General features: G+C 35.2%; 1 protein-coding gene across 3 annotated transcripts in view; it reads right to left on the reverse strand.

The window, feature by feature from the left end:
- The window catches only part of EML4 (EMAP like 4), a 130245-nt gene that overhangs the window by 13935 nt on the left and 102958 nt on the right, over positions 1-13352 (reverse strand). For all 3 annotated transcript variants that reach the window (XM_087717724.1, XM_087717722.1, XM_087717723.1), the window contains 5 exons: positions 10047-10198; positions 8296-8421; positions 8065-8196; positions 6914-6981; positions 1187-1275 (listed from right to left, as the gene is read on the reverse strand). In XM_087717724.1, coding sequence (XP_087573850.1) covers positions 1187-1275; positions 6914-6981; positions 8065-8196; positions 8296-8421; positions 10047-10198 — 567 coding nt within the window. The remainder of the gene's footprint in view (positions 1-1186; positions 1276-6913; positions 6982-8064; positions 8197-8295; positions 8422-10046; positions 10199-13352) is intronic.

Here is a 13352-nt window from a genome sequence, read left to right on the forward strand (position 1 = left end):
TTAGCCACTTGTGGCTTGAGTATAATCTTCTAATTGCATTCTTAAGAGTCTTCTACAACACCTAATCTCAAAAGCATAAAAACCCATTATATCCTGCTTCTTCAAGTTCAGAATTGGCTGTAGAGAATGCTCTATCAAAGGAAAGTCATAGAGAAAACTGAGAACTTATATAAATTAAGTTCCACTTATAGAATTATTTCTGCCTAAGTTTTCAGTATCTCTAGTCTTTGGCCAAATTTTTTTTGTGTTGTGTCATTCAATTCCATATCAAATAGACCAACAAGAAATGGTTATGGTTAGAAGTAGGCTCCCTGAAACCAAGAAAGCAAAGTTAAACGTATTTTGTTTTGTACATGGCTGGATTTGTATATGGCTCTTTTGTACATGGCTAGATTGATTCTGGATCATTCTGGTTTCTAGCAAAATAAAATTGGGAATCTTTTGGTTGTTCTAGATTTCAGCCAGGTTCTTGATGGTCTTTTCTCCTCTGCTTCGCAGTGCATTAGCCCATCTGTCAATTGTCCCAATGCTCTTCTTTCTTCCTCCTTTACAGTTAATGTGCTTGAATTCAAGCACGGCATAACACTGTCAGCCCTTCCCTACTTGCCTTCTTCTTCCCTATTGACATCATCTATTATCTTTTTAAGCATTTTCTCTCACCCTTCAGCATTTGTGTTCCAAGTTGGAGAATTAAGTGCCAACTTCAATCAGAAAAAAGTCCACTTTTTGAACTGCTGCCAGGGCTTTTATCTGCCGGGATGCTATTTTCTATATGAATTTGCATCACTACTTCCTCTATTAAGTTACTATTTAGTAAGGTAAGCTGGCAAACAATACTGTTGATTCAGGTGAAGTAAATCCAAATTCAAACAAAAAACCACTGTTCCATATTGCTTTACTTACTTTATTAAGTTATCATTTTTCAATGTGGGAAAATAATTTCAGTGGTTAACATAAATTTGTTCTTACTTATAGATATATTATTTACTTAGCATATAGTATACATACATAGAATTCTAATAGATATAACATTTCCCTAAGATTAAAAAAAACACAATAAAATATGAATGTTAAAAAGTTCTATATTCAGATACAATGTTGTTCTTACTTAAAACACTCAATTTAGAATAGGTGACATGTATGAAGAAATGAACAAAAGGTTCAAATGTATTACAGTTCTCCATACCTACTGTGTAGCGCATCACAGAAAGCTGCTCGTTGCCATCTGTATGGATTGAAACCAAATCTCTTGTTTCAGCATCCAAAACAAACCACCTGTGAAGGAGAAATAGAAATGTTCTTCACAAGGTTACTGTGAATTTTATAAAATGACGTAACTGGTTTGACTTCTGGTTAAATGTTGCCCTAATAATAAATCAATAAGTATGTTTTTGTTCACAATCATTTCCAAGACAGTCTCAATATCTAAAAATGGGGCATATAGTATGTATTATTAAATAACCTCTTCTTGGGTCATAGGTCCCACTTTTTATTTTAATATTTGTTTCCATAAAAATAAGACAGGGTTTTATTTTCTCTTGACCCCTGAAATAAGCACTTGGCTGTATTTTCAGGGAAGTCTTATTATTTTTGAGGTGTAGGAGGTGGCAAGTGTGGTCACCTCATGGCTGCTGCTCTGTTACAATATTTTCAGGAGGTGGGTTATTTTCAGGGGAGGGCTTATTTTAGCACAAATGATCAAAAACCTGATTGGGCTTATTATCCGGGGAGGTCTTATTTTTGGGAACACAGGATATTTGCTATTATTTTGCATCCAAAGACTGCAAAAGTTAAAACTGGTAATGTATCCAGATAAGGTTAGGCACTTTGGGATGACTAAAATGCACAATAGGCCCATTAACCATTAAAAAAACCACTCACTTTAATAACAATATGTAAGGTTGCCTCTGAATTTCAATGACTGTACTGGCAAATTGAAAAAATGGGCTTGGAACTTGGGGCCTGTGGATTGCCAATCCCTGGCACATAAGATCTGTGATTTTAAGCATATGCTTAATTTAATGTTATTTAATGTTTGTACATAAGATTTATTTAACCTAACCAAATGAGGGCATCATCATCAAGCAACATGAGCCCCACTGAGGACAACTAAGTACTAAGTACTGGGAATTAATAAGAACAGCATCAATGTCTTAAAGTACCAATGTCTTAAAGGTGCTCCTCTTCTTTATCAGTCTGCACTAGGGATTCAGTACTACAGAATAGCTTTGAGATCAGATCTTAGAATCACATTTAAAACATCACAACATAAACAGTTATCAGGAATAAGAAATGTTCCTCACAAATACCTCCTGCATCTCAGAACAATTTTAGTCACATCTGTTAAGAGTCAATTTATTAGCACAACATGGTGGGGAAGTTTTATATAGCTTTTCTCTGGAACTTCTATGAATTTCATTTTACAGTAGCTGCTGATATAATACAAAAAGTACAATCCTAAACTGATTTCATGGGTAGTTTAAGAACCACAATCAGCTGCATTCTAGACTCTCTGAAATAAACCAACTTATTTGCTGAACTTTTTGTACAGGGTCTGCAGCCAAAGATTCAGTAGCATTTAAAATCTAGCATGCCTATATAACAATCTTTCTAATTAAATTGTTCAAATGGCTACTCAAACACAAACATTTCTAAATAAGAAAAAGCCTGAACCAAAGGTTATGACTCTTAAATGAGTTGACTGCAAAGTTCCCACTACCACTAGCAAGGAAAATAAAATAAATTCCATCTGGTAAAGAGTATATTGCTGCCCCTAATATAGCAGCCAGATATAGCAACAGGCACCAACATATGACCAACAAACCTTGAACTCATTTTTTCTTGTGAAATACCCTCTAGCTTATCTCCAGAACCTTCGTTATTTCTGTGGAAATCTTGGGTACTGGTAAAAATATTGTGAATGTATTTTAACAGGACAGCACAGATATAATAGTATCTCAGCTACCCTTATCTCTCTTTCTGGCTCTGAATCCTTTGTTGATAACATAGCAGGAGGAGAAATATCCTTCGTATTTTAGATAGTGCTTCTTATTCTACTGTCACAACTTCAACATTTTCAAAAATATTTTGTCTTTGCCCTCTGAAATTTCCAATCAGTCTGTCTCTGAGCCATTCATTATCATTATAGAATTTATTTCTATTCTCCCAAGTCTCTCTTCTTAGATCTCCTTGGAAGAGATGCAAATTAGGAGGCACTGTATTTGCACACTCGATGGAAGGTATTTACATATCACATATCTTTCAGCATCATAAAAAAGCAATGGTGGTACTGGCAATGGCTCCTGGAAGGAAAGCCAGCCTGATATGATAATCAAGTTTCAAAGAATTTGTGCACAAAGTATTCTAATGAGGACTTCAGCCCTTCCTGTGAAGATTCAAACTGACTCAGCAAAACAGCTGTTCAGAAAAATGCAACCTCCCTTACTCCCAGAAGCTGAGAAAGGAATCAAACTAGTAACTGAAGCACCCTTGGAACAGGGCATTATAATACTTACTAGAAACTAATATTCCATATTATATTCTTTTAAAAAGTATGTGAGGGGAGCATTATGTGGTAGTAGCCCTTTTTGCAAGAGATAGAATGATAAAGTTGTGATTCTTTCCTTTCTAGTGGTTCCAAGTCCTAGTCTGCATCCCTCCACACATGTTTCTCATTATTTCCAGTTGTTGACCTCTTTATTTTTTTATTTTTGCTCATTTTGATAAACAGTTTCTTTTTGATTTTACTTACATGGGTGCCAGTATATATGTACAAATTCACCCAGGAGTACACTAAATATGTTTCTTCTCTCGAAATGTACATGATAATCTGATTCTTGCTTTGCCTCTTTCTGATTCTTGCCTCTTAAAACTGCCCTTATCTATTCCCATAGCAAGAAGTACACACATTCCTGGGAATAGATTTTACACCTCAAAAAGTTACCCAAATTCTTATATATTCTTCTGAAAGATTATGTTGCCATTTTTCATCTGAAGTTGCAGACTTCTCTTTTCAGGCTTCAAAATGTGTTATTATTTCTATTAATACTGTAGGAATTCCTAACTATTCTAAGCCTTTTATCTTCTGCCAATAAGTAACTTTGCTCAATCTATTTCAACACAGAACTATGGTGAAAACAGACGGTTGTCTTGCAAAAGCAAAGCACTAGTTCCTATTGCTGCCGCTTCCCCCCACCATGCCTATCCACATCAGTGGCTGCTACTTATTCTGAGGAACTTTTAGCATCCTTTGTCTTGGATCATTAGCTTTTTTTTTTTTTTTGCTGTACCACATTTTCTGGTATTTATTATCTATCTGTTTTTTGCTTGTTATCTACTTTTCTTGTTGTGAAATGGGAAGCTGCATAATTTTGATAGATAGATGATAAATAAAAAGAACTAATATTTTTGCCTAGGTTTCAAACGTGCCAGTATTTGCATGCCACACATTCATCATTTGCCTGTCCCTCCCCAAATGCCCATGTGATAGAGGCAAATTAAGTAAAAAAAAAATACTATATTGAAATCCTTTACAAATTGGGTTACAGGTGACAGAAGCATTTGCAGGAAGAGATATTGAAGAAATGCTCCCCAAAAAGTGAGTTTCCATAGGTAAATTGGCCAGCTGTTTAACAGAAAAGAGAGCAATGCCAAATGAGCAGACAAATTTTAAGAAGATTACAGACATGAGATCACATAGCTAACACAGGATATATATTGCAGAGACTAAGAAAATTTAAGATTTATTTCTGCTCAACTGATACAAGGACTTTGTTGTTATTTATCCAATTTATATGCTGCTCATCTCACAGTGCAATTGTAGTTATTATGCCAAATGTGCAATACATTAAAACTAATAGATAGGTATGCCAAAACTTTGATTACTCTTCTTAGGAATCAGCAGGAAGTATAAAAAGAATTGAATTAGGAGAAACTGAGTGGTTCAAAATAGAGAAGTAAGTGAAAGAAGAATTTATATTGTCTTGATAGCTTATAGTGTGAATATACTTAATGATAAAATAGGAAGATAAAACAGCTGGATTCATTAAGACAGGCTGAAGCCCTATCAATTTGAGGATGATAGCCAGATGATTAATTTCAGGGTAGGCACTTTGCTAAAGAGATTTATGGAAATAAAAACTGAAAGAGGAAATTCTGGGTTAATGTTAAAAATAAAGACAACCAACCAGCAAAATTCACAGTCGTTGGCAAAGAAATTAAAACGAAAGATAATTTTTCCTTCTTGGGACAATGGGCAGCAAAAGTGATTAATTTTTGGAAATATGACAGTGCTATTCTTAGACATTATGAAAGATAAGGACATTTCTTTGACAAGTATCAGAATAGATTAAATAATTGTCTTTTCAGTGATGGTATATGGCTGTGAAAAGTGCTTATTGAGAAGAATAAAAGGAAATTAGACAGACATCTTCATATTATAAATCTGGAGATGGTTACTAAAATTACCACGGACTACAAGAAGAACCAATAAATCAGTCTTGGAGAAAATAAAATTCATTGTTCCATAGGAAGAATTTTAAGCATTCCTCTGGACAATTGATAGCAGTGGATGATGCACTAGCAAATGATAATATTTAGGAAGGTTAAGGAATGTAAAAGAAAAAGGTGGTTGGTACATGGGAATTTTATTGGAAGAACTGCAGATTATTTGTGGGTAAGAGTGATAGTTGAGTTTTGGTCTATGAAATCACTAGGGGCAAATCCCAACTCAATGGCACTTCAGTAGTACATTCAGGAGCAAGTAAATGTAAAATTTATCAGTTCCAACTTACAAACAGGGCTCTGCAGTGAGCCAGGTTTTTTGATGAACAAGATTTGAATGGATGTACATGTAGTTGTATCTACTGGGAACATTTTAAAGCATTTTCCTAGAATCTCAGAGTTCTCAGAATATGCCAAAGGGCCGACACAAACTTCCCAAATAAAATTTTGCTCTTCAGACCAGATTTCTAAGTTGCTTTAGTAACAACAAGAATATGTTTGCTACATTGTGACTCCAAGCTGGTACTAAAAAAGAAAAATCCACAGAGAAAAAAATATACTTTATTTACATTCTTATGGATTAATTTCTTGCACATAGACAACTATTGTGACCCTAGCTACCCCAAATGGGATTTTAAATAACTATGATTGGGCTGGGTGGGTGGGTTTCACTATTTTTTGTACTGTGGGAATTAAAAAGTACACCTAAACAACATCAGATAATGAAATTCCACTTTTCTTAGGCCTATGGCATTATCCATCAACACCACTGCAAATATATAATCATGTGAAATACTAAAATCACAGCAAACCATTTTAAGTCCATCTTTTAGAAGCCACTTATTTTAAAAAAAAAACAAATCTGAAATCCTAAAAACCAGGTACCTATCTTTCACCACTGACAATACTATTTAAGTTTCTAAAAATTGTTACAAAGTGCAGCATTCCCTAACCTTTCTGGGTTGGTGTCCGGCAGGGGGATGGTTTTGTGTGAGCAGTAGATGCATGCCTATGCACAGGTTCATTAGTGTGAGCGGTGGGTGCATGTGCTTGGCCCTTGCCTGAGTGGGGCTGTTGAGTGCCAGTGTCCACAGTGCCCAATAGTGGGATATGGTCCACAGGTTGGGAACCTGACTTAGTGATATCGGAAGAATAGGCTCTTTGCCTCATAACTTGATGACATTATGATACAATCCACTCATTCCAGCTAAGCAGGCTTGAATATGGTCAATGCCTGAATGGATAATTACCCACGAATCCCATAACCTGCTTTCAATTCCACAATGGAAGACACTTGAGCAAATATGGTAACTAAATTAAAGGCAACAACAGTAAATCAATATCAAACATGGAACAGTTTCAGAGGAATATATTTGCTTTTGCCTAAAGAAAAGCATTACAACATTTTTACCTTCCTGAGTGTGTTCCTATCGCTACCACTGTACCACTTGGATGGAAGTCAGCACAATGTCCTGGTTCCTGAAAGACACATGTTGATCTTATGACGTAAGTTTAAATTGAATAATATTTACACAGGCAATTATTCACTGGTCTGTCCCACCTGGATTAAGAGAAGTAAATAGGAGCAAATTCCACAGTTCCAGTTTATGAAGCTATATGCTTTGAAATTACTCCACATATGTGAAGCATATGTGGCCCATTATACTATACTGATTTTAATCTCAAGAGCTTAAACTAAATTTATAGCTACGCAATCAGAAGATCACATCAAAATTTACTGAAACTAATTTAGGGATCAATGCCAAGGCAACTACGCATGATTTTAATGCCATGGTTTTACCTAATAATTTAGCAAAACATTGCCATTCATCTCCAGTTTAAATAACTGATTACTCTAAGACAGTGTTTTTCAACCTTTTTTGTGCAAAGGCACACCTTTTTCATGAAAAAAATCACGAGGCACACCACCATTAGAAAATGTTAAAATTTTTTAACTCTGTGCCTATATTGACTATATATAAAGTGTTTTTCCCACGGCACACCTTACACTATGTCACGGCACACTAGTGTGCCGCGGCACAGTGGTTGAAAAACACTGCTCTAAGAGACATTTTGCATCATTGTAGGATCATTGTCAGCAAGTTTCTCCAGCTAGGCCAGAATTATTCACCCACCACCCCTGTGGTTTTTCAAGAATAAATTGTGGACATCCCTCACTGCTAAATCTTTTTAATTTAAGATTCCGAAGAATGACCTTCCATGCAAAGCTTTTCTGACTTATAGACCAGAGATGGGCAAACTTTTACAGCCTGCGGCTGCATTTAATACTTTTTTTCTGTTCCAAAAACTGCAGTGACATGGTAATGATGCAGTGAAGTTAAGGAGGAAGAGGACATTTTCAGCTCTTCGCTTTCTATCTATGTATTTTGTATCTATGCAAAATAAGATACATTAAATCAAAGCTTTTTTTAAAAAATGGAAATGATGCTGTTGTTGAAAAAAAAACCCTACTGTTTGATTTTTTTTTCTTAACATGTAATCGTTACTTTAAAAACACTGCATAAATATGCCCAGTATTTTCACAAAGGATGAGGCACATACATCTAGTAGCCTGGTCCATTCAAGAGTGTGGTCCACTGAATTCCACATACAAACTTGACGATCTTGAGCACAAGTTAAAAACAGGTCTTTGAACGGATGTGTTCCCAGGCCCCAGAGTTCATCTGTGTGGCCCTAAAAACACAAAGTTAATGAATGGATATATATCCATAATTAGATAGCAAACAAAACTGATCAAATATCTATAAATTCAAAGAGAAGAAAGGGACATACCTGCACTTCCACTTGAAAACCATCATTAAATGTTCCACGCAAAATAAAATTTCTTGATGTCCCAAGAATAAATTGATCAGCTTTGCCTTCTGCTACAGCTCTTATTGTCCCATACTGATCAGGAACCTGTGGAAATCGTATTTCCTTGAAATCCATTTTATACATTACAAAGCATAATAATACTCTAAAATACTGAAGGTCACAATCATCTTTCTTTGTGCAAACAAATCTCAAATAGATTCAATGTTTCCTTTCTAACTTTTCTTATTTTAATCTCTTCCCTTCTCCTTTCAAAGACATGTGGTGTATATTACATGATTTGAGTGATAAATATGCATTTTTTTAAAAAATAATAATGTTTTGACATTGTTGTTATTTTCCTGTTACAATCCCTGTTTCCAATCCAGTCTTCTTTCAGGGAAGATGGAACTTAGTTTCAAATTAGCACAAAATAATGCTAATTATCACTGCAGCTAGTAAAAGCTTCCTAACTAGCTGACTACATATATCAAATTGGTGTCTTACTAATTTTATTGACCACCTTTTTAAAAACCTGTTTTGAAATTATTTCCTTTTCCTTTTAATTGCTATTAAAAAGACCTACTACTATCACTGTAAAAAAAGACCTGCATTTTTGCTAAATTCTAAATGAGGGGATTTTCAAAAATGATGTCCTACACTATTTAGAATTTTGAAGTATGATTTTATTTTTCTTAACATGTCTATGTTCTATTTTACTATTTGCAAACTATGTCATTATAATAATTGGGTTTTATTGTGGTTTTTTTTTTTGCTTGCTCTCACAACTTGTTTTTATTTTGTTTTTTGAGTTGGACAATAACTGTAACAAAGCATAAGAGATATTTCCATACAGACTAAAAAACTTCAAACAAATCCATATTGTTTGTTTGCTCTCTATATAGGTAAAATGTCAAGTTACTATACCTAATAAATTACCTAATTTCATTACCTAAAATCAATGCAAAAGAGTACAACTCTATTAACTGTATTGTGTCCTATATGTAAGTTAATACTGAAAGCAATATTTTCCTATACCAATGAGATGGCAATTTATCCCAGATTCCTGCAGAAGAGGAATCTTCTAATCTTCACCTACAAAGAGAAAAAAACAAGCAATATGGATTTACTTGAAGTCTTGCAATCTGTATAAAGGTACCGGTATATTAGCTATATTTAACAATTTTTTATCAGTGACTTAGTATTTTATGCAGATTTTTGTGCATTTGGTTTCATGCAGCTAAATAAGTTTGTTTACATATAGTTTTTTCATTTGTTTTTAATTTAGCTGTTCCTGATTTTTTAAGTTTTTGAAATTTATTCTTGAATTTTAAACTGATCTGGAATTCTTCTTGGTTGAAATATAACTCAGAAATGCTTGTGCAAATAAATACTATGTTAATTGTGCAAAGAAGATTAGGAGATAGAAGATAAATTTACAAAGACACAAAATGAAAATAGTTGCCATGATTATAACCTGTTATAACTATAACCTGAACTTTTAGCTTAACGGGCTTAATAAGAATACTATGAAGAGAGGAGAGTAATCTTCTAAGGTTTTTTTAGCTTCTCTGAAGGAGAACAGAATAAAAATCAATACTGTAATTACATCAATAATAGAAATTGATGGAATGGTACTTTTGTAATCTTAATTAGTGTCTGCTCTTCAGCTCCCTTCATCACAACTCAAAAGTACAGTTTCCAATTATATGTTCAACAGTTATTTTTCTTACCTCTATTTCCCTTTCAGCATTCAAGTCATGATCCCACAAAATGATTTTTCTATCCTTCCCACCTCCAGTTAGCAGCATTCCATTCCTCATTTGACAGAGTGTGAACACACTGCCATCATGAGCTTTGATTTGTTTGCTGATTTGATACACACCTGTAATCATGTAAGAAACAGTACAGTGCCAATACAGTGTATTTGCCAACTAGTTTAAAAGGTAATTTAGAGAGATAAGAAATAATTAATGCTATATGTATCAATGAGGAGATGTTTGAAGGAGGGTAGAATTTCAAGTTGAAAGGCAGCACTTCTTATGAGCCAAGGTGGCGCAGTGGTTAAATGCAGCACTGCAGGCTACTGCTAGATCAACAGTTCAGAGGTTCAAATCTCACCGGCTCAGGGTTGACTCAGCCTTCCATCCTTCCGAGGTGGGTAAAATGAGGACCCAGATTGTTGGGGGCAATATGCTGACTCTCTGTAAACCGCTTAGAGAGGGCTGAAAGCCCTATGAAGCGGTATATAAGTCTACTGCTATTGCTATTGCTATTCTGGTCAAACTATACCTGAACAGTTATAACTGCTACATGATAGACTCCTTACATTAAAAATTAATTTGATGATTATTTTTTAATAGAAAGAGAAAGAATCAGGAAGGTTCATGGATAGATGTACATGTGTAAATTAAAAGAAAAAGAAAATTGAGCTACTGATGCCTACTTCTGTTGTAAAAAAATCTAGAGAAAGTTTTTAAAAATGTGAAATTTCTTCTGGACTGGGGGGGGGCTTTAATACATTTTAATAAATAACAATAATAAAAGTGACATGCTCAAATTACTTAAGGAAAACATAAAAAACATAGTTGAATGTTTCTGATTACTAAAAGATGGACCCAAGAGGAATTTACCTTTTTTAGGTAAAAGGCAGCCCCTGATCTTAACTTGTAAAAGATACCCCACCCAATAGCTGCAAGCACTAACTAGTGAGAGGGTACCCCATCATCTTCATTGTTAATTCAACTCAACAAAACATAATAATAATAGCCAACTGCAAGAATAAAAAGAAATGGAAGAACAATACCCAATAATTAATAAACCACAGGGAAGTATTTAGAAAATGTATCCATGGTCATTTTAGTTCTCTGCACTGGTTTTGCTCTCTTCTACATGGGGACTATAAGGTCTTTCTGTGATCAAAAATATACTTCATGCTAAAGTCAACTATATTCTTAGTCACTAAAAAAGGAACCAATAGGAAAGGGATAAATTGTTGTTCAGTCTCTAAGTTGTGCCTGATTCTTTGTGGCCCCATGAATCACGGCACATCAGGTTCCCCCTCCATCTTCCACTGTCTTTGGGACCCCACCCAAATTCATGTTCATTGCATCGATGTACCCTGCCATCAGAGCTCTATTGCTGATGATGCTGTGTGGTGCTTTGCTCTTTGAGTCATCAGAATATTGCAGGAGTTGGTGTTACCTAATTACTAGTCTAGGTGTGTGTATGTGTGTGTGTAGAAGTTCTCAGTTTGGCTTTAGTGTACTCAAGGTTGATGTCAATGCTGCAGCTCACCACTTCCGGTCAGGAATGGTGCTTAGCTTCTGCTATCTCTGGAGGAATTTGCTCCATAGATCAAGTAAAGTCTGAAAAGGGAGAGAAGAGACTTCCTCTACAACATAGGAGTAAGTTAAGTAAATCTTTATTACAGTCAAAGACTAGCAATACACATTAGTTTTTACACTATGTTAAAAAGTACTGACATTAAGATATAATTAAAAGGTATTGATGTTAAAAGTGGAGTATTTTTGTACTAAATGGTGGAGTACCAAGATATGATCCACCGTAGATCTTCCTTCTCTAAAATCGGCTTGTTCGTCTTTGATTATCGCCCCCCCTGAAATTAGCCAATCTTGAAGTTTATAATGTAGGTGTTTGTCATACAGTTTACTAATAACGCTTAGAAGACTAAAGGGGCTATAATTGCCTGGGTCATTTCTATTACCTTTTTTATAAATTGGTATGATAATTGGTACTCCCCAATCTCTAGGCATATGGCTTGTTTTATGTATAAATGTAAACAGTGATGCTAAAAGTAGAGCCCACCAACTGGCGTTCTTTTTGATTATTACTGGCAGGACATTATCAGCCCCGGGTGCCTTATTAGCCATTAGGGCTCCAATCAACCGTGATATCTCTTCTGGTGTAATAGGGGTCCAGTAAGGAGTTTGGTCCAAACTAGCTTGGCTCTCCTTGGTTACATAGTCAGAATCTGTATAAATCTCCCTAAAATACTCTTCCCAGGCATGAACCGGATTTGTTGGGGGTAGGGGAGGTTTTCTCAATCCCCTGGTGATGTACCAAAAAAAGGATGCATTTTTTGTTCTGACTGCCATAATTAGTCTATGCCAAGACTTCTTCAGAGCCACACTTTTATTTTAGAAGGTTCTTACATTGTGCTTTCAGCTGCTTTAAGTAGTAAGTGTAATCCTCAAAGGGGGCACTTTTACTTTTCTTGTATTCCATATTATATATCCTTTTTAGTTGCATACAATCTCTATTGAACCATTTTTTGTTCTAGTAGAGATGTACGTAGCTCTATGGTTTCAGGGGCTAACATCCATTTGGTAACTTCCTTAGTGTTCTTCTCGTTCCATTTAATTTTTACCTGGGTATTTTGAGTCTCTACCCTGGATAGGTAGGCTGTGCCTGCCCTTAGAGATTTCTGGTACAATGTGAGAGTAAGGAGTATTGTATTATGATCGCTTTCCAGTCACGAGTCTACCTCCATCTTCTGTAAGAACTTCAGGAGGTCATATGATATTATTCAGTAATCAACTGTGGATTTTCTTCCTGCTCCCCGATAAGTCTATTCTGCTGGAAAGTCGCCCCATGGGGATCCATTAAGGATACAAAGATACAAATGTACAGTCATTTGTCTTACACACAAACCTGCCTGATTAGCTTTAGGGTCTTTAAATTGTCTGGAATGCAAAGATTGTCCTGCTACATTTTCATCATAGTGAATCTTAAAATGATTAAATAATGCTTGATCATTTGGTCCCATTCTAGTGTTAAGCCCCCCCTCCCACCTATAATTATTGCAGCTTTGGGGAATTTGACTATACAGTCAAGAATAAAATCTTCTATGCTGTCCCAAATCTTGTTAATCACATTATTCTTATTAAGTGGAGAAATATAGATTTTAAAAAGCAAAATCTCCACCTGTTTAAATAAGAGTAATATAGTTACAACCCATGGCTGGAAAGGTGGCAGTGGTACACATTTAAATTGCTAGGATGTATTAACTAATGTCA

The sequence above is a fragment of the Thamnophis sirtalis genome, unplaced genomic scaffold (assembly GCF_051295495.1).
Source record: "Thamnophis sirtalis isolate CommonGarterSnake01/CBP01778 unplaced genomic scaffold, rThaSir2_p1.2 scaffold_6, whole genome shotgun sequence".
Classification (NCBI taxonomy): domain Eukaryota; kingdom Metazoa; phylum Chordata; class Lepidosauria; order Squamata; family Natricidae; genus Thamnophis; species Thamnophis sirtalis.